The 24,851-nt window shown below is 42.6% G+C and overlaps 1 protein-coding gene across 1 annotated transcript in view; it reads right to left on the bottom strand.

Annotated features, from left to right (window-relative positions):
* The window catches only part of ATP8B4 (ATPase phospholipid transporting 8B4 (putative)), a 115,314-nt gene that overhangs the window by 71,761 nt on the left and 18,702 nt on the right, over nucleotides 1-24,851 (bottom strand). Inside the window, exons 7-10 of the mRNA XM_081888420.1 lie at nucleotides 18,888-18,949; nucleotides 7,443-7,515; nucleotides 6,238-6,308; nucleotides 3,013-3,095 (exon numbers count right to left, since the gene is read on the bottom strand). Of these exons, the coding sequence (XP_081744546.1) occupies nucleotides 3,013-3,095; nucleotides 6,238-6,308; nucleotides 7,443-7,515; nucleotides 18,888-18,949 (289 nt within the window). The remainder of the gene's footprint in view (nucleotides 1-3,012; nucleotides 3,096-6,237; nucleotides 6,309-7,442; nucleotides 7,516-18,887; nucleotides 18,950-24,851) is intronic.

Below are 24,851 nucleotides of genomic sequence, written 5' to 3'. Positions count from 1 at the left end.
AATCTGGAAGAATTCAATTTCTGAACATGAACGCTAGCTGTATTTAGTATTTCTGTTAACAAAAATTACCAAAAATATTAGCAGGTTCGAGAAAGATAAATGAAACTAGAGCTATAACACACAAACCTGGTCAACAACAAAAATTTGCACACCAGTCCGATTGGAATATTGAGAGCAGCCAAGAAAAATCGCTCTTTTTCTTGCGTTGCTGAAGTCTATGCAGTATCCTTGGAGGTTTTAGAAATTTCAGGAGGCATGAAAGCTATGATTCACCTCCAAATGTCAGTTCCTAGGAATTGCAAGTGGGGAGAGTGCTGTTGTGCTCATGGTCCTACTCTTCTTCTTCTTCTTCTTCTTCCTCTTCTTCTTCTTCTTCTTCTTCTTCTTCTTCTTCTTCTTCTTCTTCTTCTTTGGTGATCACTCATAGCCAAGTAAGATTGTCTTCCATGAACACAGTCTTAACAGTAAGTCCATAAGTGACTGGGGAGGCCAGTTCTGGATCCACACGTCCTTCCACAGTGGGGACATAGGGTTCCGGGCGGGAGCTGATCACGGTGTAGATTTGCCAAGCGTGCCTTCTTCTTAGCACGTTTCTCCCTTGCATTCTGAGTTTGAGCGTCTTCAAAGCCCATGACACCTTTGGTAAAGGCTGTTCTCCAACTGGAACACCCGGAGGCCAGTGTTTCCCAGTTGTTGGTGTTTATACTACATTTTTTAAGACTTGCCTTGAGAGAGTCTTTAAAGCTCTTTTGTTGACCACCAGTATTACGCTTTCCATTTTTAAGTTCGGAATAGACTAGTTGCTTTGGAAAACGATCATCAGGCATCTGCACAACATAGCCAGTCCAAAAAAGTTGATGTTGAAAAATCACTGCTTTGACACTGGTGATCTATGCTTCTTCCAGTACACTGACATTAGTTCGTCTGTCTTCCCAAGCAATGTGTGAACATTTTTGGAGACACCTTTGATGGGAACTTTTGAGGAGATGGAGATGGCGTTTATAAGTGGTCCTCGTTTTACAAGCATACAGTAAGGTTGGTAGTACAATAGCTTTGTAAACAAGCATTTTGGTTTCCCTGTGAATGTCCCGGTCCTAACAGGATGCTAGACTAGACGAGTCTTTGGCATGATCCAGCAAGGCTCTTCTAATGTTCTTAGGTCCACTGATCAAAAAAATCTCCTTCTTTGACACAAAGGTCTGGCCAAAGGTATCGGAGGGAGGAATTTGGTAAGCATTAAGCATGCACTGGGCAGAAGAGGGAACAGGTTGCAGATATGTGCCCGATGTGGGGGCGATAGTGGTGATTGTCATCGAAATTCTACTCAATATTGAGCCAGAGCAGAACTCTGATGTATAGTTAGCGGAGTAAAAACATTAACACGTTGCAGGATTGCCCAAAAATAGACCAGCAGAGCTTTACTGCTACTGAAGCCAAATGAGCATAATGGTCGCGAATCCAATACATTTAGGATTGGCACTGTCCATAAGAAATCCAGTTGCAGCAGACTTAATTGAAACTTACAATAACTTATAATAAGACTAAACCTTAACACTATACAGTGGTACCTCGGGTTACATACACTTCAGGTTACAGAATCCGCTAACCCAGAAATAGTACCTTGGGCTAAGAACTTTGCTTCAGGGTGAGAACAGAAATTGTGCGGCGGCAGTGGGAGGCCCCATTAGCTAAAGTGGTGCTTCAGTTTAAGAACAGTTTCAGGTTAAGAACGGACCTCCAGAACAAATTAAGTACTTAACCCGAGGTACCACTGTATACAGAACACCACAACAGAAGAAAGAGAGATAGAAAGAGAAAGTGGTACCCATTGCAGGTATAAACAAGAAGAAGATCTGCAGAAGGGACATGGAAAAGACTTAGGAGCCTCGGACATAAGATTACCAGGTTGATGGGCTAGATGGAATGGACAGTAAGGACTGACATAACCCGAGACCAGGAAGAAGAGACGTTGGATGAAGATTGGAAAAAAGTTTTTAAAAAAATTATTTTGGGAAGTAGGGTAAAATTAACGAGTATTAGGAAAAATGTTGGAATGAAATTATTTGGCTTTAGTAGAAATGATATAAGGAGTTATGTATAAATAAGTATTAAGTTTTAAGCTTTAAGGTATTTTATGGTAAGATAAGGTTAAAATAAATTAAGGTAAACTGAATGACAGAATATAGTGAAAGATGGAAAGGATTTGTTGAGTTAATTAATAGGTTAGGCTGTTAAGATAAATTACCCAATAAAAAAATGAGAAAGATGGAAAGAATTTGCTGAAACAAATAACTAAACTAGAATACAAAAAGGGAGGTGTGAGGAGGTCGATGAAACAAGTGAATGAAAGATAAAGATATGGAATATTGGATGTGTGTTTTTTTATTGTTATTGTTGTATTTTTTAATGTATTTTTTATGTATTTTTTCCAGTGAGCACGCAGGGCTGATTTCCTTCAGAATGGATCGGTTTGATCTTCTTGCAGTCCATGGGACTCTCAAGAGTCTCCTCCAGCACCATAATTCAAAAGCATCAATTCTTCGGCAATCAGCCTTCTTTATGGTCCAGCTCTCACTTCTTTATGTTCCAGCTCTCACTACTGGGAAAACCATAGCTTTAACTATACGGACCTTTGTTGGCCTGGATCAAGGTAAATCAGGATCTGAAGGCAACCGAAAGGCAGGACTGGAGATCAAGCCCCAAGTCAAGACCAATGAGCAATTGGGACCAGAGAACAAGCCAAGAATAAGGATCAAAGAGATGTCAGGATCAAACAGTAAACATGACAGCAGCTAATTTTTTGTGATCTAGTCTGGCAGATTAGTCTGACAATGTATGGAAACATGAATCATATTGCATGGCGACAATAACACAGTTACTTTTCAAGTAGTACCTGATTTCATACAAAGGAATTTCCACCGGGAATTTCTGACACAGCAAAACAAACAAACAAAATACTTTAACCAATTAAGTTTCCAAAAATTAACTTTTGCTATTGCTTCAGTGACTTACCATCAAATTCTGCAAGCCTGGTAATGTCATCTCCAAGTTCTGAGGTCACAGGTAAGGCCTGTCGCACTTTTAGGTTGGTTTCGCTGCAAAATTCATAATATACTATTTACACATCTCTCTGGAACTTAAGACCATGATCTTGTATATTGACTGGAAGTAGACAATAAGGGTGTGTGTCCCCGCAAGAAACAAAAGAGTGCCAACACAGATATGTATTTCCCCCCATGCTCTGTTGTAACTCCTGGTGAAATTGTTTTTTGCAATAGCAGAGCAAAAAAGTTATAGAACAGCAAAAGAAATTAATGTACACATGATGTCACCAGCTTACCACCTTCAACCACTCTTAAAAATTACAGGAGGTTCCCTAGTTCAAGTCACTCAGGCTTGAACTAGATCAGTGGTGACCGCTGTGAAAATGCTTTTTAAAAAATAGTTTTAAAATATATATTGAATTTGCCATTAGCTCACCATCGCCATCTAGTGTCACATTTGTATAATGCATTTAAAACTCTTTTAAAATGTTATATTTGCAGCTGTATAGCTGAGTCCCTAGACTAGTCAAATTATAGGGACAGAACTACCTAAACTGTATAGAAACTTATTCACGTATGCTACTACAGATGCAAGAATGTTACTTGCTAAAAAATAGAAAGAAGCAGAAGTCCCAGCAAAAGAAGAATGGATACAAAAACTTATAGAATACGCAGAAGTGGCGAAACTTACCGGAAGAATAAGAAATCAAGATAACAAACTTTTCATAAAAGAATGGAAATGGTTTACTGAATATTTATAGATAAACTGTAAACAGATTGGCAGGATTATGGTAATAACCTGCAGTTTTATAAGAGTATATATTTAAAGTAGATGATAAATGAGCAAATTAAGTTAATTTGGATATGCAGAAGATATTAAAAATAAATTTAAGTTACAGCAGAAAGAGGAGGAAGGAAGTCAAGTTTTGAAATGTCAAAATGACTGTAAAATGAGTGAAATGTATAAACCTGAAAAGCATAAATAATTTTTTTGTAAAAAAAATAAACTAGTCGAATACCACCCATAATGACACGCTTGTAGCTGCATCTCTTCCCTGGTAATAATCAGCAAAACAGAACGTGATGTCACTGCATGGCATGTCTGTGCCATGCAATGACATCACACCAGACATTTTGGATTGGATTGCTACATCTTACTCTGCAAACAACAGTGTGCAGTTATGAGGGGCTAGGTGTTCAAACCCTGACAATTACTCGGAGTGCTCATTTTAGGAACACTTGCTTGGATCTTAACTTGCTGTTTGTGACCAGAGGCTTCGCTGTGGTCTAAACCACTGAGCCTCTTGGGCTTGCCAATCAGAAGGTTGGCGGTTCGAATTCCCATGACAGGGTGAGCTCCCTTTGCTCTGACACAGCTCCTGCAGTTTGAAAGAACACCAGTGCAAATAGATAAATAGGTACCACTGTGGCGGGAAGGTAAATGGTGTTTCCATGAGCTCTGGCTTCTGTCACAGTGTTCTGTTGCGCCAGAAGCAGTTTAGTCATGCTGGGCACATGACCCAAAAAGCTGTCTGTGGACAAATGCCGGCTCCCTCAGCCTGAAAGCGAGATGAGCACCACAACCCCATAGTTGCCTTTGACTGGACTTAACCGTCCAGGGGTCCTTTACCTTTTTTACCTTCTTCCACCCACAGGTGGTGCAGAGATCCAACAGATCCAATGTACTGTAGTAGCACATTGTTTAAATGTATGCTGTGGGTGGGCCCTTGGTTTCAGTTGGAGAAAAACTAATTAACTTATCAGCCCAGAGAGAACTGCGGCTGCTGCTGACCAATGAAAAGGGGTCAAGTCTGCTGGGCAGGCTCCCCTCTCCCCCCCCCCCCCCCGGCAGGATGCAAACTCACTTCCCACCGAACTAACTGGAATTGCATGGCAACGAAAGAGCTTTGGTTTTGTTTTGATTAAAAAGCTGGCATTGTAAAGGTTGAACATCTGCATAGCAATTATTTGTTTTGAGGCTCTGAAGAAAGAAAACAACAAATATGATTTAGTCAGGCTGCATCTAGACATCCCACACACAGGTTACTAAGTATAACAGGGCAAAACCACTGCCATCTGAAAGGAGTTCACACCAAACGCAGATGTTCATGCTGAGGATATTTTTATATCTTTTTGCACTTCAGGGGGAAATTAATATCATTTTACAGTAGCAGCAACCAAACTGTGAAACAGGGAATTTGAAATAGTTATCCCCCCACCCCTGAGAGGCCCTTGAAAGAACTCTTTAGAGCCAAATATCAAATGTCTGTCTTAAACAGTAAGTACATGTTTAGTCCGTGTTGCCATGTTTTTTAACATTTGAAAGCATTTGTGGTTCAGATTTCTAGGCACAGAGTGCATTCAGACAACAGGGTCCTCCGGTCACTTCCTTGCTCTTTAGCAAGAAAAATCAACGGGCCTGCAGACTGTCTTGCCAGAGTGGTGCATGCTCTAGTTATCTCCCGCTTGGACTACTGCAATGCGCTCTATGTGGGGCTACCCTTGAAGGTGACCTGGAAACTGCAATTAATCCAGAATGCGGCAGCTAGACTGGTGGCTGGGAGTGGCCACCTAGACCACATAACACGGTCCTGAAAGACCTACATTGGCTCCCAGTATGTTTCTAAGCACAATTCAAAGTGTTGGTGCTGACCTTTAAAGCCCTCAATGGCCTTGGCCCAGTATACCTGAAGGAGCATCTCCACCCCCATCGTTCAGCCGAGACACTGAGGTCCAGCTTCGAGGGGCTTCTGGCAGTTCCCTCCCTACGAGAAGAGAAGTTACAGGGAACCAGGCAGAGGGCCTTCTTGGTAGTGGCGCATGCCCTGTGGAACACCCTCCCATCAGATCATAGCTGTCAATGTTACCCTTTTTTAAGGGGAAATTCCCTTATTCCGAATAGGATTTCCCTTTAAAAAGGGGAAAAGTTGACAGCTATGCATCAGATGTCAAAGAAATAAACAACTATCTGACTTTTAGAAGACATCTGAAGGCAGTCCTGTTTAGGGAAGTTTTTAATGTCTGATGTTTTATCGTATTTTTAATATTTTATTGGGAGCTGCCCAGAGTGGCTGGGGAAACCCAGCCAGATGGGTGGGGTATAAATAATAAATTATTATTGTTTTTATAATTACTGCCGGAGGGACCAGCACTTTACTAGGTTAAAGGCAAAATAGATTGAAAACATTCATACCCATCAAGCTCTGCGGTCTCGATGTAACACAGTCCATGTGGTTCACTGCTAGAAAGGAGTAACAGATCAGCCTATAAAGGGAAGGAATATTTTCAGCACTGTTAAAGTAACTGTACAACCGTATTTTATTTGCATATTCCTATCATCTTTGTAATGTTAGCAAACACCTATGATTAGGACGTAGGGAATGGGTTGCAGGTAAAGACAGGGGAGAAACTGGATTTTGTTTGCATTTCTGTGAAAAACCACCTAATCTGTAGTTTTTGAATAAATATATGCTCCAAAGCACAGCTGTCCTTCACACTTCTCTTCAATGAAGTTCTCCAACCCAAAGGCGTGTACAAAAATGCATATATTAGCAGGCCAGGTGCACCAGATGCATATATTAGTGAAGATAACATACAAAAATGCATTTTGATAGGGGAAATTGCTTCCAGAAATGTATATATTGCACTGCGTTCGATAAGGTGAAATTCACAGGAAAAGCTGGTGAATTGTCATGTTCTTTAGCCATTCAGTAATAAGGAACCATCTATTTCTTCTGCGACTGCTAAGCTTTCTCATGAGCTTTTGGTGAAGGAATATAAAGCTTCCTGAAAGTTCAAGTAAATAATACCTGCTCAGATAAGGCCTATCCACATGCTTGATAAAACTCACAAAGAACTCTTAAAGCTCAATGAAATCAGACTGACCATCCCAGGAGCCATGCTGTTCCTTCATCAGCAAGACTCATTCTTCTCTATCAAGGGCAGTGTGGTGGTGATGTTTTTGAACTGCAACTCCCATCATCCCTTAACAGGCTATAGTGACCAGCAGCGATGGGAGTTGGAGTCCAACAACAACTAGAGGACACCCCTCTCCCCCCCAAAAAAAACCACACCCTAGAACACTTATATATGATCATTTTATTTCTAACAATGCTTTCCACCAATTTATCCAGAGCTGATATTCCGCTAATTAATTATGATACAGTGTCAATCATCAATGAACCATGTTCACCTTTAGAAGAATAGTTTGAAATCAGGGTAGAAGCTGTTTTGCACACCCTGCTCATCACCCATGCAGGCGGAATTAAAGCTAACCCAAGGAGAGGCATTTTAGGCAAGAAAGAGGGGTGACCTGCATCCTATTTCCTAACCATGTTTAGGACAAGATATCGTTCTCTGCGATACATATTCTAAAGGAGTAAAGTTATAGGCACTTACCACCACAAACTGGTCATTTTCCAATTTAATGATGTCTCCAGCTCTCACATTCATCCATTTTTCATTCTGCAATCTACAGTGAAGGAGAATACGCATTATACATTTTTAACATTTATGTGTTGTGGGAGGGGGTCTCTCAAAATTCCTTACTGAAACGTAATCCTTTATGAATAAGAAGCAGTATCTAATCAACATTGGTGGCTGTGTTCATTGGGGCTGGTGAAGCTGAAGAGTAAAAGAAGAGTTTGGATTTGATATCCTGCTTTATCACTACTCCAAGGAGTCTCAAAGCGGCTAACATTCTCCTTTCCCTTCCTCCCCCACAACAAACACTCTGTGAGGTGAGCGGGGCTGAGAGACTTCGAAGAAGTATGACTAGCCCAAGGTCACCCAGCAGCTGCATGTGGAGGAGCGGGGAAGCGAACCCAGTTCCCCAGATTACGAGTCTACTGCTCTTAACCACTACACTACACTGGTAGAGCCACAGCCAATGAATATTCAGAGCCGCTCCCTGACTGGTTGCAAGAAAGAGGGCAGGCCGAGGATGGGAGGTGGGCAGCAGCCTATTTGCCTTAATGGACCAGCCTCCGCTGATTCTAGATTAATTAGTAGAGAAATTAAATAATGGGGGGAAATAACTGCTCACCAGGTCTGGCGGTGGGCAAGGTTTAAGGCCTGGCATGCTGCCCCATTGCCCTCCAGCAGCCATGCCACTCCACTGGCAGTTGGCTCTGCCCACCCCCATTGGTCACTGCAAAGTTGTTTTGGGTTCCCTGGCAAACCCCCTTGTTCAAATCAGCCAATCCGCAGAGGCCTGGAGGGTGGGGCAAGAGGAGAGGACCAGGAATGTGCAGTCTTCACTCCGGTCCGCTCCTAAAGGATAAAAAGGGGCCTGCACTGATGCCAGTGGCGCAGTTGGCCCCAGAGCATCACCCACCCAGCCCTCCCTCTAATTGTATCATCTCCAACTCCTCAAAAGATTCCATCAATGGTGTCTCTAAAAAATGGTGTACATCACTTGGGAAGACAGGCGAACTAATGCCAGTGTACTTTGAAGAAGCAAAGATCACGAGTGTTGAAGTGATGGTTCTTCAACATCAATTTTGTTGGACTGGTCATGTTGGGCGGATACCTGATCATCATCTTCCAAAGCAACTACTCTATTCCGAACTTAAAAATAGAAAGTGTAATGCTGGTCGTCAACAAAAGAGGTTTAAAGACTGTCTCGAGGCAAATCTAAAAAAATGTAGTATAAACGCCGACAACTGGGAAACACCGGCCTGAGAGCGCTCCAGTTGGAGAACAGCCTTCACCAAAGGTCTCATGGGCTTTGAAGATGCTCAAACTCAGGATGAAAGGGAGAAACATGCTAAGAGGAAGGCACGCTTGGCAAACCCTCACCATGATCAACTCCCGCCTGGAAACCTATGTCCCCACTGTGGAAGGACATGTGGATCCAGAATTGGCTTCCACAGCCACTTACGGACTCACTGTTAAAACTGTGTTTATGGAAGACAATCTTACTCGCCTACGAGTGATTGCCAGAGAAGAAGAAGATGTATCTTTTCTTCCAGGCTGACCTTTTCCTTTCCAGGTTCATGGGCATTGCTACAGTCAGATGATGGTTGCTATTTTTCACAGCCGGGAAGGAATTTTCCCTGCCCTTCAGGTTTTGCCTTCCCCCTAGCAATTGTCAAAACTTTGGCGGTTTTAGACCTTGGGCAGAATCCTTTAGTCCAACAATCAAAGAAGGGGTGTTGAAGTGATTCACTCCTTTCTGCGGTAGAGATATCAGGGTTTCCCATTAGAGGGGTCCTGAGGGGAGTGCTTGGCAGTGGGCCATAGAGCTTCCCTCTATGTTTTGCAGTGTCCCCATATCCCTGATTGACCCTGTATTGCCTCAGACTCCCAGCTAGGTGCCAAGAGGGATATATACCGAATGCCTAAGCCAAGGTTCCCTTCATTTGAAATTTAATGAAGTTGTGGCCATTTTAATCTCAAATAGGTTGTCATGTGTTTTCCTTGATCTGAGGTCTGGCTACTGGACAGAGGGGGGACTGCCGCTGGGGTACTCAAATAGAAATTGGAAAAGAAAAGGACATAAAATTGTTTTATGATATAAGAAATGTTTTATTACTTCAGATGGGAATGAAGGATAAAAATAAGCCAGGGGATAAATATTTATGATGAGGCAAGTGGGCACATTGTTCTGGTATTGCAAGGAAGCTATTTATAAAACAGCTACACAGGCCTAGAAGTTTAGTAGAGGGAAAGTTTGAATAGTAAAGTTATGGCAGAACTGGGACACCATAGAAAGAGATAAAATTGGCTGCAGTGAGATTAGCAAGGAGGAGTCGTTGGTTTGGCCCGTTTTGCTTGTGCCCCTTTCTTCTCATGGCCATAACACCACAACTTTTGAGAAAGCAAAAGGCACACAGCCTTAAGTGCAATCTACAAAACTATAATGGGATCCCGTCAACGCTTCTGAGAGACCTCTCCAAAGCTGTAGATTGGCACAGAAAGGTTGGCCCAAACAGCATTGTCGGAGGGCAGGTGGCAAAATCGTTTTGCTAAGCTCAGCTAGTCTGGGTCTGCAAGGCAACCTGGGAGCCCATGAGCTTTGCCCTTGAGGGCAGTCGCTTACTGTCAGAGACCGTGCTGAGGAGGTGTGCTCTGAGGAGGAATGGTGGGAGCCTCCCCCTACTCCTGATCAGGATGCTGAATCTTCCCAGGAGCAGGACAGTATAGATTTGGAACAGTGGTTTGCAGAGGGGCATAGTTCAGAAGGCAGAAGCTGGGAAATACTAGATGGGGAGCAGCTAGGAGAAGAAAAACTGGAAGAGAGGGGGTTAACAGACTCCCTTTTGCTGGAAAACGTCCATCCGCTCAGCCCAAGGTCAAGGAGAGCAGATAAGGTGGCAGAACAGAAAGCCCAGTGGTAGAGAGATCAGGTTGAAAGATGCAGAAGTGACGGGGGGGGGGTGACCAAGAAGGAAGTGGGTGGAACCCTTAACTGGGAGCACCTTCATTCTGAGGAAAGGATTCTTTGTTCTCTTGCTGTGATCATTAACATTTCTAATTGGTAAGAGACTCCTTTTGCTTTGTTATGCTTATCTACTGCTGGGGGGGGCGGGGGCGGGGAGCAAGCTGATTCCTTGAAGCCTGACACTTACTGACTGGGCAGATGCTCTGAATGCAAAAGGTTCCAGTTTCAACCCCCAACATCTCCAGCTAAGGCTGTAAAAGACCCCTGTCTGAAAACCTGGACAGGTGCAATATTAAGCTAGGTCCACCAGTGTCTGACTTGGTATTAGGGAGCTTCCCATGTTCCTGCAATGGGGGAAAGGCAGGATACAAAAGTACTACGTGAACAATTGGTGCCTCGGACACTTTTTTTTAAAAAAAACTAAGCCATCTTATATCATCAGCCTATCAAATTTAATTTTTAATTAAGATGATACAGCGTTAAATAGCATGCATCTTGGCACTTGTATACAGTGGTACCTCCGGTTGCGGACGGGATCCGTTCCGGAGCTCCGGTCGGATCCTGAAGTTTCCGCAACATGAGGACCAGTTCTGCGCATGCATGTGTGGCAAAACCCAGTAAACTACTTCCGGGTTTGCAACTTTTGCATCCCAAAGTTTACGTAACCAGAGGGTACTACTGTATTGCTCGTTGTTGTTGTTTAGTCGTTTAGTTGTGTCCGACTCTTCGTGACCACATGGACCAGAGCATGCCAGGCACTCCTGTCTTCCACTGCCTCCTGTAGTTTGGTCAAACTCATGCTGGTAGCTTCGAGAACACTATCCAACCATCTCGTCCTCTGTCGTCCCCTTCTCCTTGTGCCTCCATCTTTCCCAACATAAGGGTCTTTTCCAAGGAGTCTTCTCTTCTCATGAGGTGGCCAAAGTATTGGAGCCTCAGCTTCAGGATCTGTCCTTCCAATGAGCACTCAGGGCTGATTTCCTTCAGAATGGATAGGTTTGATCTTCTTGCAGTCCATGGGACTCTCGAGAGTCTCCTCCAGCACCATAATTCAAAAGCATCAATTCTTCGGCGATCAGCCTTCTTTATATTCCAGCTCTCACTTTCATACATCACTACTGGGAAACCATAGCTTTAACTATACGGACCTTAGTTGGCAAGGTGATGTCTCTGCTTTTTAAGATGCTGTCTAGGTTTAAGCGACTACAGTAAATTTCATGATGTGGGTTACTCTACAACAAGGTGATCAGGGTCATTTATTTTTAGTTAGTTTTTTTAATCCACTTGTTCTATAGAAAAGCAGCTTACATATTTATAGAACCATGAGAAATGCCCTACACCATCATTTGGCTTGGTCATTTGGCTTATACATCGGATGACTTTCGCTTTAATTTCAATCCAAGTACATGCTGTCCCGGAAAGTTTTCAGCTGCAGCATTTTCATCTAGAGCCAGAATGCCCCTATTCTTCCATGCCTATTCTCTTCTGCATTTTATCTCGCTCGGTGCAGAAAACTGTATTAGTGGTAGCAGACACACAGCCTAGTTCCTGGCATCTAAACAGCTGTGTGTGCAACATGAAGCAAACCGTTTTAAGCAAATAGGCCTCCAGTACTGACTGTGGCTGTGCACACAACATACTTTCAAAGCACATTTAAAGCACATCTCTGCTCCCCAAACAAATCCTGGAAACAGTAATTTGTGAAGGGCGTTGGAACTGTAGCTCTGTGAGTAGACTACAATTCCCAGGCTTCCTGAGGAACTGTGCTTTAAATGTATGGTGTATATGCACTTTAAATATACTATAGATTGTAGAAAGTTCTTTGTTTTCTAATTGCATTTTGACACTTCTTTGGATACTTATTGCAACCAAATTTTGCACGATGGTTTCTGAGATCAAGGAAAAGGTTTTCATCTTATGCTTGGATACAAGAAACTGGGCTCTCCGAATACAGCCTATGGAGTAGAATTTGGTGATAACATCTCTGGTCTGTTACCATAATAAATCAATTCATTCATTCGTTTGGTGATAAGTTTCTTTCTGCTTCTAGGAGGGAAAGCAAATGTATGGAAGAATCAGCTCAAAACATCAATAATCACACCTCCACACATGCCAAAAACATAGGATGCATACTAAGTGCATAAAAAAATAAATAAAAGTTCCAGTGATGTTTGGAAGTACACTAAATCATCCCTCTTGGGTAAGACTCCTGCTCTCCTTTGAGTTTGTTTTGCAATAACACTCAACATGATGTTGGTGTACTGCAATAGGGTTGTTGTTTTTTAGAGACTCAAACAGTATGCTCTCTCTTGACCTTCTCTAGCCCAGGGTGATTGGATAAAAGGCTCACTTGGGACCTCTGAAGGCTAAACTAATGTAGCCTTGTGTATTGGTACCAGGCCTGGTCAGAGAATTCCCTTCCGTAGGGAGTAATATTGTTCTGTGCTAGTGTTTTTGAAGTCCTGAATTCTTGAAAACACATCTTGATAATCTGGTGGAGCTTGTTTTCTAGGCCATGAATACTTTGAGGTTGTTTATTTATTAGTCTTACTATTACCTGCCAACGATGCTATAATAAGAATATTTCATCCTATTACAATAGAGTGATGATCTCTGCCTATATGGAAAGATGTTTGGCAGAAGGTAACTGAAACTATCAACAGAACTGTACAGAACAACCTTATATTTACAGAGCAAAGTATCCTCTTGAATTATATACCCAGCACATGCAACCTTACAAAAGGACAATATGAGTGGACTCTCCATGCCTTTACAACAGCAAAAAGACTGATCCTGATGAATTGGAAAAATGAAAATGTGTCTCCCTTTCACAATTGGATTGAAGACTTATACAAACTCACAACATATAAACAACTTGCAAATAAATGCAGACTTGCCATGGACAAATTCAATGATATTTGGAATCCATTCTTACAAATACTGTAATAGGTTAAGATCTGGTAAAGTACAATAACAACCTTGTAAAATATACAGTTTTTGGTTTTCCTCCCCCCCCCCTTTATTTTCCCTTCTACATGGGTTCTGTTTCTCTTTTTCTCTCTTTTATTTACGTCTCACCATGTTTAGTGCACATATAGGTAAAGGTAAAGGGACCCCTGACCAAGCCGCATCTGGCGAACCAGAGCAGCGCACGGAAATGCCATTTACCTTCCCGCTGGAGCAATACCTATTTATTTACTTGCACTGGCGTGCTTTTGAACTGCTAGGTTGGCAGGAGCTGGGACCAAGCAACAGGAGCTCACCCCGTCACAGGGATTCGAACCGCCGACCTTCCAATCGGCAAGTCATAGGCTCTGTGGTTTAACCCACAGCGCCACCCGCGTCCCTTAGTGCACATATAGTTGTGCACTTTTTGAACTTTCAGTAAAGATGTTTAAAGGGGGTATAAAGATCTCTGCCTAATAAAGTGCTGACTACAACCCAGAATATGAAACGAAAATCACATCCTGGTTTGATTGATATACGGGTTTGTGGTAAGATACTAAACCATGGTTTCCCAGTTCAGATATAGCAGGAAACTGTGGTCTAATGTTATGGCAACAGATAGACAGGGAGCACAGCAACATAATAGTCTAATACAGGGGTCAGCAACCTTTTTCAGCTGTGGGCCGGTCCACCGTCCCTCAGACCATGTGGTAGGCTGGACTATATTTTGGGGGGAAAATGAATGAATGAATGAATTCCTATGCCCCACAAATAACCCAGAGATGCATTTTAAATAAAAGGACACATTCTACTCATGTAAAAACACGCCAATTCCTGGACTGTCCATGGGCTGGGCTGAGAAGGCGATTGGGCCGCATCCAGCCCCTGGTCTAATAGAACAAGATTGTTATGTCTGCTTCTTGTTGCTTTTATAATTTTGTGGCTTTTAACTTATTTTTTTAATAATAATGTTAATTGTTTTATCCATTTTGCAAACCATCTTGAGAATATGATTGAGAGGGTAGTGTCGTAATACATAAATAAAAGAAAATGAATGTCTGAAAAAATGCCAGTGAGTTAATTCTCCTTGCCATTTACCTTGCTGTGCCAAAAGTGACCAAGAAAACAGGGCCATTTTCTATACCCAGGAAAGCTCCAATACATTCCTTTTTTCTTTCTTTCTTTCTTTTTGGCTTGTGTAATCTGAAAACTTTTCACGTTTCATGGCAGGAATTGCAGAATTGCAGCTGACTTTATAGTTGACAGGGGACTGTAGCCTGTCATGGCTGCATTTATTAGCATACATATATGAAATCAGGGATTTCACATTCACACATGACATATTTAAGTGTACAATCAACATAAAATGAAGTGTACACCTTAAAAAAGCCGTGCCTTAATTCACCCGTACTCTGACGGCTTTGAAAAACTCTATGCCAAAAAGCATATTAGATATTGCACAATGATGGACAGTGGGTCATCACAGCCATTAACAGATTCTTCTTTTAAAAAAGAATCTGTGTTTGTTACAGCTGCAGTATGTTAATGCTATATTTACAATCTTAAATCCCATTTCAAACAAATGAAATCTCAGAAAATGATGTTTATTGCTAAACATGCTATTCAAAACAACCTAAAATAGAAGCTTAGAGTTCAGTTTAAAGAAAGATCATCTCTGTCATATTCAAAGCTGGGATCAACATTCCTCACTTCTATGTTAGTTGCAGAAAAAGATGTGCAGAAGGTTTGGTGTCACCATCTACCAGTCAACACACTGCAAAGGAGACCCATTAGCACCTTACAAATGCACAGAAATTTACACGCCTGTAGATCAGGTGTGGGGAATCTTTGGTCCGCCACAGGTTGATGAACTACAACTCCCATCAGCCACAGCAAGCATGGCCAGGGATGATGGGAGTTGTAGTTCAACAACACAGAGAGCCAAGGATACCCCACACCTGGGAGCCAGTGTGGTATAGTGGTGAAGAGCGGTAGACTCGTAATCTGGTGAATTGGGTTCGCTTCCCCGCTCCTCCACATGCAGCTGCTGGGTGACCTTGGGCCAGTCACACTTCTCTGAAGTCTCTCAGCCCCACTCACCTCACAGAGTGTTTGTTGTGGGGGAGGAAGGGAAAGGAGAATGTTAGCCGCTTTGAGACTCCTTCGGGTAGTTATAAACCGGAATATAAAATGCAAACACTTCCTACTGTGGATGTACAGAACCAGCCAGACTATGCCATGGCTAAGCTGAATAGGAAATATTCCTCATAGCTCACCACAGAATAAAAGTGGGTCGAGCCACTTGGCGTTCACAGATTTCTCAGACTAAGAAAGTTGCCCATTGCTCATTAAAAAAAAGTTGTGCATAATGTCATTTGTCAACTTGCAGGGAGATATTTTCTGTTCCAAAAGAAGAAAGGAAAAGTACAAGAAAGAAAATTGTTCATAATGATCTCCCCAGCATGCATCCTATTTACTTCAAATTTCACTTGTATGAGGCATAAGATATAATTGCAGCTATGACAACATTAAAAAGTTACGAACGGACTGCTTCTCATTATTGCTCCATGTGCGACTTGCATGTGTCACTAATAAAAACATGATGATATTTACTGGGGCACCAATTGCCAAGGCGTTCTTGAGTAGAGTTCTGAAAGGGAAACTTTGGCCACCCCTCTGTTTGTCATTTACCCACACATTTGGTGTTAATATTCTTTAGGCTGATTAACATGTGTACGTATATCGCTCATGATTTCAACACTCAATGTTGTATTCCTACATTCAGCTGAATTGTGAGAATGTGCCGTTAGTTGAAAGCTGCAAGGCTGGAAGTGATGTCAATGTATCACTGGTGCAGAGTCCCATATTAGAATGCTACCATATAGCAAAAGCTCCATGCATGTAGAAAGCTAGCACATCAGGGAAAAAGTTTTCGGATATCCTCCGCAGTGATGTCCTAATTCTTATTCATGTTTGTAAGCACCTGCATTTTGAACTGGTATAATCCAGAATTCTATCACTACAGACCATCATCCAATTTTGCCATGGGTGTACAGTCGTACCTTGGTTGACAAACACCAGTCAAATGTTTAGGCTCCCGAACGCTGCAAACCCAGGAGTGAGTGTTCTGGTTTGCGAACTATTTTTGGAAGCCAAATATTCCATGGCTTCTGATTGGCTGCAGAAAGCTCCTGCAGCCAATCAGAAGCTGTGCCCTGGAAGTCGAACGTTTTGGAAGTCGAACGAACTCCCGGAACGGATTCTGTTCGGCTTCCAAGGTACAACTGTAGTAAACTGGCCTATGGCCCTTCTTTCCAGGGGCTTTCCAAACACAGTCAACCTGTACAACAATCCCAAGACTACATTTGGTTTCAGTCTGCTAATTCCTATCCTCCATTCCATCGCTAAAGAGTTCTGACTGATGCTTCCCAAATCTCTACACTCAGGTGGCAATCCTCTTTCTCAGGGTTAGATTGAATGAGACAACTCTCCTGATCCAACCCATTACACAGAGGGAAGAGTGTAACGGTATGTGTCTGGCTGGCTCCTTCTCACCCACCTGGCATGCACAGGTGGGGACTAAATGCCTGAATACCAGCTACAAATGTACAATACTACATATGCAGGTGAAAAAAGCACATGCTTTTCTTTATTTTATTTAAAAGCACTTTAATACTTTAAAAGGTCTAAGTGGTAGGTAAAAGGTAAAGGTAAAGAACACTTGGATGGTGTCAAAGGCAACTATTGGCTTGTGGCGCTCATCTCGCTTTCAGGCTGAGGGATCCATCATTTTTCCACAGACAGCTTTCCGGGTCATGTGGCCAGCAGGACTAAACTGCTTCTGGCACAATGGGACACCGTGACGGAAGCCAGAGCACACGGAAACGCCGTTTCCCTTCGCGCTGCAGAAGTACCTATTTATCTAATAATAATAATAATAATAATTTATTATTTATACCCCGCCCATCTGGCTAAGTTTCCCCAGCCACTTGGGCGGCTACTTGAACTTACTGATCAGAGTTCAAGGGCACATTCCAGCCGGGCAACAATAGTAACATAGGAAGCTGCTTTATACTGAGTCAGGCCATTGGTCCATCTACCCTATCAATTGTTTGTCGCTAACTGGGAGCATCTTTCCAGGGCTTCAGGTAGAAGATCTCTCCCAGTCCCACCTGGAGAAGATGGGGGCTGAACCTGGAACCTCTTGCATGAGCACAGATACTCTACCATTAAGCTATGGCCCTTCCTCCAGCCCTAAAGGATGGGTTTGCTATAAGAATTTTAAGGTCTCAAATATAGAATAAATATGCATAAATGCACACACATATAAATATATGAACCATGTGTCTGAACTACTATGGGAGAGCAATCCTGGAGCCATTGTGACTCTCCCAATGACATCAAATATTCCTCTGCAGTAAGGGAGGCAAACGAGAAAAGCCTTCCCACTGTCTTTTTGCTTGCAAATCCTGTCTTAATAATAATAATAAAATCTTGTTTTTTAAAAAATTAATTAATTTAATTTAATTTTTATTTATCTCTGGCCCTCCCCATCCGAAGGACGTATTTGTGTATGAATAGGATGAGCCTGTGACCTGCATTCAGGAACTAAAGTATTTACCATCACAATAGAATGGCCGGACTGCCCTGGTAATGTAATCAGTGTCCATTATCAGGTATCCTGGCAGGCAGGATTTTTGCTGTAGACCACCTCCCTCTGTGATGCATGTATGATGTTTTGGGGTGGTGGTCTTGGGCTACAGGGTAGGCAATTTCAAAAGTCTATATAAGGGCTTGTGCACCATTGTTCGGGGGTACTCCTCCCTCCTGTGTGTGGTACGTGGGGACCCTGCCACAATAGTTCCTTGAATAAAGATCAGGCTTACTAGCCGATTTGCTTCTCAATATACTCTGGTTGGCCTCTGTTACTTTCTCCTACCAACAGGGAACCCACTTAAGGACTCTATACGGGCTCTGGGAATACCCCGTAAGGGAAAAGCAGCAGTTTTTCTTATAACAGGTTGGTACGTGCCAACCACAGAGCCTAGGGCTTGCCGATCGGAAGGTTGGCAGTTTGAATCCCCGCAATGGGGTGAACTCCTGTTGTTCGGTTCGAAAGCACATCAAGTGCAAGTAGATAAATAGGTACCGCTCCAGTGGGAAGGTAAACGGCGTTTCCGTGCGCTGCTCTGGTTCACCAGAAGCGGCTTAGTCATGCTGGCCACATGACCCAGAAGCTGTCTGTGGACAAACACCGGCTCCCTCAGCCTATAGAGAGAGATGAGCACACAACCCCAGAGTCAGTCACAACTGGACCTAATGGTCAGGGGTACCTTTACCTTTACATGCCTGGGAAAAGAAGCTGCAGCTGAGGGCAGAAGAGACTGGAAGGCATGTGGGACTCCCCATCCCTGTTTTAATACTTCAATGTCAGGATTCTGCATTTTGACAAATGCCTAGTAATTTCCTTAAGAGATATTGCATGCGGAAAATTATAAAGGAGTGCTTCTTACTTGCCATCAATGAGTACTTGAGCCTGCCGGTTGTTCACTTGGTTGTCACTTTTGTGGCGAAACTGCAAAAGGTTAAAAGGAAGAAGAAGAAAAATGCCCAGGTGAGTGTGGTACACAGTACTCCGCAATTAGGTTCCAGCCAGACTACGTCTTTTAAATGAAGTTGACTTGCAGCAGAATGTAAACAAGTTGCTTGCAACAGGAAAGTAAAATGGACTTAGCTAGGGGTTCCATTTGCAGATTTCCACATTGCTGTTTTGCAAGCCAGGAGCAGAAATGTAAGGACAAATATAAATCGTTTTCCAGATGTCTCTTTACGGGCTTTCCTGAGCGATGAGCGAGACTGAGAGTTGAAGTGAGGAGGTGACATCAAGGGAAGAATGCCGGAAAAGCCTATAGCTCAGGAGCACAAAATTAGGAGCTGCGTGGGAATGTTCTTTATCGGTTTATTAATAATAATAATAATAAATTTTATTTATATCCCGCCCTCCCCAGCCGAAGCTGGGCTCAGGGCGGCTAACAACAATCAAAATAATCCAACATTCTAAAAACATTCATTATAAAATTAATTAAAATCAAATTGATGTCAACCATTAAGCAATGGTTGATCTACAATATTTCTTATCCACACTTCTCCATAAGATCCCAGGGTCAGATACAGGAAGAGAAAATAGGGTTAAAAACACAGATGACAGCATTACAATTCTAAAATGTGTAAACCCTTTCCAAACAAAGCAGAACAATATAAATTCTTCCCCATACCCGAAAAAGGTGCGCCCACAAAACATGTTAAGTGTAAAGAGGTGTGTCATCAGAAGTTGTACAATGAAGATGGTAGATGCACTTCTGTGGAGAAGGGGTCCCACAATTTAGGGACCATCTTTTGCCCTCGTGATATATTGCAGAGCTGCTACTTAAAGCTTTAAGAAGTTAAATGGGAAAAGACTGGGGAGAAAATTGCTCCCCAAAGTGCTGTTTCCAGAGTGGGCAAACTCTAGCAGCTTCCCTTTTCTAAACTTGAACTTTCAGACACATTTATTTCATCTATGAATCACTTCCCATGAAGCATCCCAAAGCAATTTTCAATATAACAAAAACACATATAAAACACTTACAAATGTTAAAAACAGCTAAAACAATTGCATATACAGCGAGGTCAAACTGGCCAGCTTGCGGTCAACCTTCAGCAACAATAATCCTCAGAGCCAGTTCAAGGCTTTTTGCTGCCTGAGGCCAGGCAAAAATTGGCAGCCTCATCTATCATGGAGCATGGTACCCAAAGCAGGCCAATGTATTTGGGCACTTAATGCAGAAAACAATAATAATCAGGAATCTTTGCTAGCTAAGGAGTAAGGTCCACTCATGAGGGCACTACTCCTCACAAGGGCACCATCCAGCAGGTGGAGACATGAGGTCCCCCAATAAAAATTCAAGGAGGGAGCCGGGACCTCTCAATACCCCAGAACCACAGCAGGCTCCACTGGACCTACCCACACCTGTGACCGGCCCCATTGGGGGCTCTCCTGTAGCTGTGACAGGCCCACTGGACCTACCCACAGCCACAGCAGGCCCCCTCAGGCCTCCCCACGGCTGTGGAGAGTCCTATCGGACCTCCTCCTGCCATGAGATGCCCCCCCACAAACACACACACACACACAGAGAGAGAGAGAGAGAGAGAGAGAGAGAGAGAGAGAGAGAGAGAGAGAGAGAGAGAGAGAGTTGGGCAGAACCCAGTGTATGTAACTCCTCATGTGTAGTTTGTTACTCTGAATGAAGTCTTAGCTTTTGGATAGGCACTCTAGCACCTAACTACAGCCTGATGTTGTTGCTGCTGCTTCGGCGATCCCTCGTAGCCGAGTAAGATTGTCTTCCATAAACATGGTTTTAACAGTGAGTCCGTAAGTGACACTGGAGGCCAGTTCTGGATCCACACGTCCTTCCACAGTGGGGACATAGGTTTCCAGGTGAGGGTTTGCCAAGTGTGCTTTCCTCTTAGCACGCTTCTCCCTTTTGTCCTGAATTCGAATGTCTTTAAAACCCATGTCACCTTTGGTGTTCTCCAATTAGAGCGCTCGCAGGCCAGTGTTTCCAAGTTTTCAGTGTTTATACTACATTTATTTTAGATTTGCCATGAGAGAGTCTTTAAACCTCTTTTGTTGATCACCAGCATTATGCTTTCTGTATTTTAAGTTCGGAATAGAGTAGTTGCTTTAGAAGATGATGATCAGGCATCTGCACAACATGACCAGTCCAACGGAGTTGATGTTGAAGAATCATTGCTTCAACACTCGTGATCTCTGCTTCTTCCAGTACACTGGCATTAGTTCACCTGTCTTCCCAAGCAATGTATAAAATTGTTCGGAGACACGGTTGATGGAATCTTTCGAGGAGTTGCAGATGGTGTTTATAAGTGGTCCATGTTTCACAAGCATACAGTAAGGTTGGTAGTACAATAGCTTTATAAACAAGCATTTTGGTTTCCCTGTGAATGTCCCAGTCCTCAAACACTCTACAGCCTGATGCTAAACGTTCATGTGCCAGTGCTCTCTTGGGCTTGGGTGTGGCTCAACTTCCATGTCTGCCTCTGAGCCCTCAATAGCAGCCAAATGGAGCTGAAGTACCATAATGCCAAACAGTCCTGGTTCTGCCTCACTGTTGCCTAACCTCACCTGTCCTTCTGCATCATGTGTAGGGAATCTTTCGCCCTCCAGATGTTGCTTAACTACAACTCCCATCAACTTCAGCAAGCATGGCCAAGGCCCAAGGATTGTGGAAGTTGTTGTTCAGCACGATCTGGAGGACCAAAGTTTACCTGCACCAGTTCCATATGTTTCCCTTCAGGAAGGATGAGGTCCTCCTCTGAAGTAGACTCCTTTAGTGGGTGCCTGATACGCACCATAGAAAGAAAGAAAGAAAGAAAGAAAGAAAGAAAGAAAGAAAGAAAGAAAGAAAGAAAGAAAGAAAGAAAGAGGACCCACAAGGTAACCAAGAATTACTCAGGCACAATGTGGAGTCTTCTTGCAAGCAAGAATTGATGGACAGATGCAGGCTGATGAACCATTGAGACACTAATCACTCAAGCAGCCGCCAGTTTACTTGTTGACTGCAAGGCCCTCATTTCTATTGCTTTGCAAGATCAAAGGTTTGCCCTGTTGCAATGCCAGAGAATATTTCGCAAAACCACAGAACTGTTTCCCACTGGAGTCAAGCCAGTGGATGCGAAAGAAAAATAACCCCACCTTCCTCAGTTTTAGCTCCATGTTGCTCATCTGCCCTAGAACCTTACTAAATATTATCAGAATATGATGCAAGATCTTTTTAAGAAGAAAGACATTTAAGAATTTTCTTTAAAACCAAACGTGTGTTTCTTTCACTACCCACCGTTGTCTGGAAATGCCCTGGCAAAGAAAAAGACCAAGGATTTTCCCCCGCCTCAATTTTTTTTTTACTTTTAATGGTTTCCTCTAACTCGCTTCAATTTGATGTATGTTTATTAATGGAATCCTCAAAGCCCCGGGGAGGATTCAGTGAAGAATTCAAGTTTCTTCATCTCCCGCTGAACTGTTTCACAACATCCAAAAACTCCCAGAAAAATCTCCCAATGAAATGCCTGTTTTTGCAGAACTCCTAGCCTGGTGCAAAAAACCAGAACACCCTCCAAACAAACCCAGAAAAATGCTGAACTACAGCTCCCACCAGCCCCAGCAAGCTTGGCCAATGGCCTAAGAGTTGTAATTCAGCAACAACCAGAAGACCAAAGGTTACCCCCACCTGCTATAGACTATGACTCCATCTGAACTTATATATACACCCACACATACACACCCATATCTATCTATCTATCTATCTATCTATCTATCTATCTATCTATCTATCTATCTATCATCTATCTATCTATCTATCTATCTATATCTCTATCTATCTATCTATCTATCTATCTATCATCTATCTATCTATCTATCTATCTATCATCTATCTATCTATCATCTATCTATCAATCATCTATCTATCTATCTATCTATCTATCTCTATCTATCTATCTATCTATCTATCATCTATCATCTATCATCTATCTATCTATCTATCTATCTATCTATCTATCTATCTATCTATCTATCATCTATCTATCTATCTATCTATATCATCTATATCTATCTATCTATATCTATCTATCTATCTATCATCTATCTATCTATCTATCTATCTATCTATCTATCTATCTATCTATCTATCATCTATCATCTATCTATCATCTATACACACACAAACACACACACATACACATTTGTATTGGTTTTTTTAACATATCATTTCCAACAATCATTTAACATAACTTCTTATCTTACACAATATTGTGACTTCCGTCAGCAACTTTTGAAGATTTTCCGTTCTTTATCTCTTGTTCTGCATGTCTTAATTTCTCTATTACTTTTAATTGTCCTTAACTAATAATTCTCATCATAGTCTTTCTTGCAATGTTTCAAATAATCCTCCTTACAGAACTTCTTGCAATCCTACTAGCGTAATCTGTTTATTACAATTGCATTTCAAATAGTTCAAATACTTACTCGTCTTCTAAGAATCTCTGATCCTGCAGGTTTCGAATCCTTCCTGTTAATTTGTCTAATTCTGCATAGTCCATTAATTTCATTTGCCATTCTTCTTTCGTCAGTAATTCTTGACGCCATCTGAACTTCATTTGCACTACTGAATTCCCTGTGAACGCAGTATCCTGGCTGATCCCAGCAGGCTTGCTCTGACCGCCACTCAGCTGATCCGTGGAGAAAGCAAAACTCCTTTGCCAACACACAATCAGAAGCACACTTTAAGGCTCCCAATTGTGCATTGGCAACTGTAGGCCTGTCTCTCCCATGCCTGATTTCACTCGTGGCATCGGGTGCAGGACAGGTGGGTGTGGTGTGGGGAAAACAGCCTCATGGGCCACACTGAAACCCTAAGTAGGTCTATGAGCTGCGGTAACTGTGCCCCTGTAGGACCAGGTGCGCAGCCTGGGAGTCATTTTGGACTCACAGCTGTCCATGGAGGCGCAGGTCAATTCTGTGACCAGGGCAGCTGTCTGCCAGCTCCATCTGGTATGCAGGCTGAGACCCTACCTGCCCACGGACTGTCTTGCCAGAGTGGTACATGCTCTGGTTATCTCTCGCTTGGACTACTGCAATGTACTTTACGTGGGGCTACCTTTGAAGGTGACCCGGAAACTGCAACTAATCCAGAATGCGGCAGCTAGACTGGTAACTAGGAGTGGCCGCCGAGACCATATCACACTGGTCCTGAAAGACCTACATTGGCTCCCAGTATGTTTCTGAGCACATTTCAAAGTGTTGGCGCTGACCTTTAAAGCCCTAAACGGCCTTGGTCCTGTATACCTGAAGGAGCGTCTCCATCCCCATCATTCAGCTGGACACTGAGGTCCAGCGCTGAGGGCCTTCTGGCAGTTCCCTCCCTGCAAGAAGTGAGGTTACAGGGAACCAAGCAGAAGGCCTTTTACAAAAACTATACCATTCAGTATTCCATTATTACATCCATCAAACTGTTGAATTTATCTTAACAAGCCCTTACAGACGGCCTTTCTTGAAGTGAGACAATAACCTATTCCACTTTTTTTTTAAAGACCAACACAGCCACCCCCACCCCTGGTAGGGGGTTTGTGTAAAAAGGAAGGAAGGACCAGGCTGGTCTTTCATTGTGGGTGTATTCTGCAACATGTTCTTTACACAACAGTAGTACGTTTGTGGTAGATTTATTCTGCTTTACTTTGTTCTGCAATGCTACCATAGTAGTGTTTTTTGGAGGTGCTATAGCACAAAAAAAATCCGGCCAAAAATAAACCACAACATTTACAGCATAAGAAGTTACATTAAATGCTTGTAGTTTAATGGTGATTTTTTTGGACATAATGGAGATGTAAAAGATTTGGATTACTATAAGAGATGCAGGAGGAAA

Source organism: Podarcis melisellensis, assembly GCF_964234715.1.
Source record: "Podarcis melisellensis genome assembly, chromosome: 14".
Classification (NCBI taxonomy): domain Eukaryota; kingdom Metazoa; phylum Chordata; class Lepidosauria; order Squamata; family Lacertidae; genus Podarcis; species Podarcis melisellensis.
Note: the sequence above shows the minus strand (reverse complement) of the source record. Positions and strands in the feature narration are given on the sequence as shown.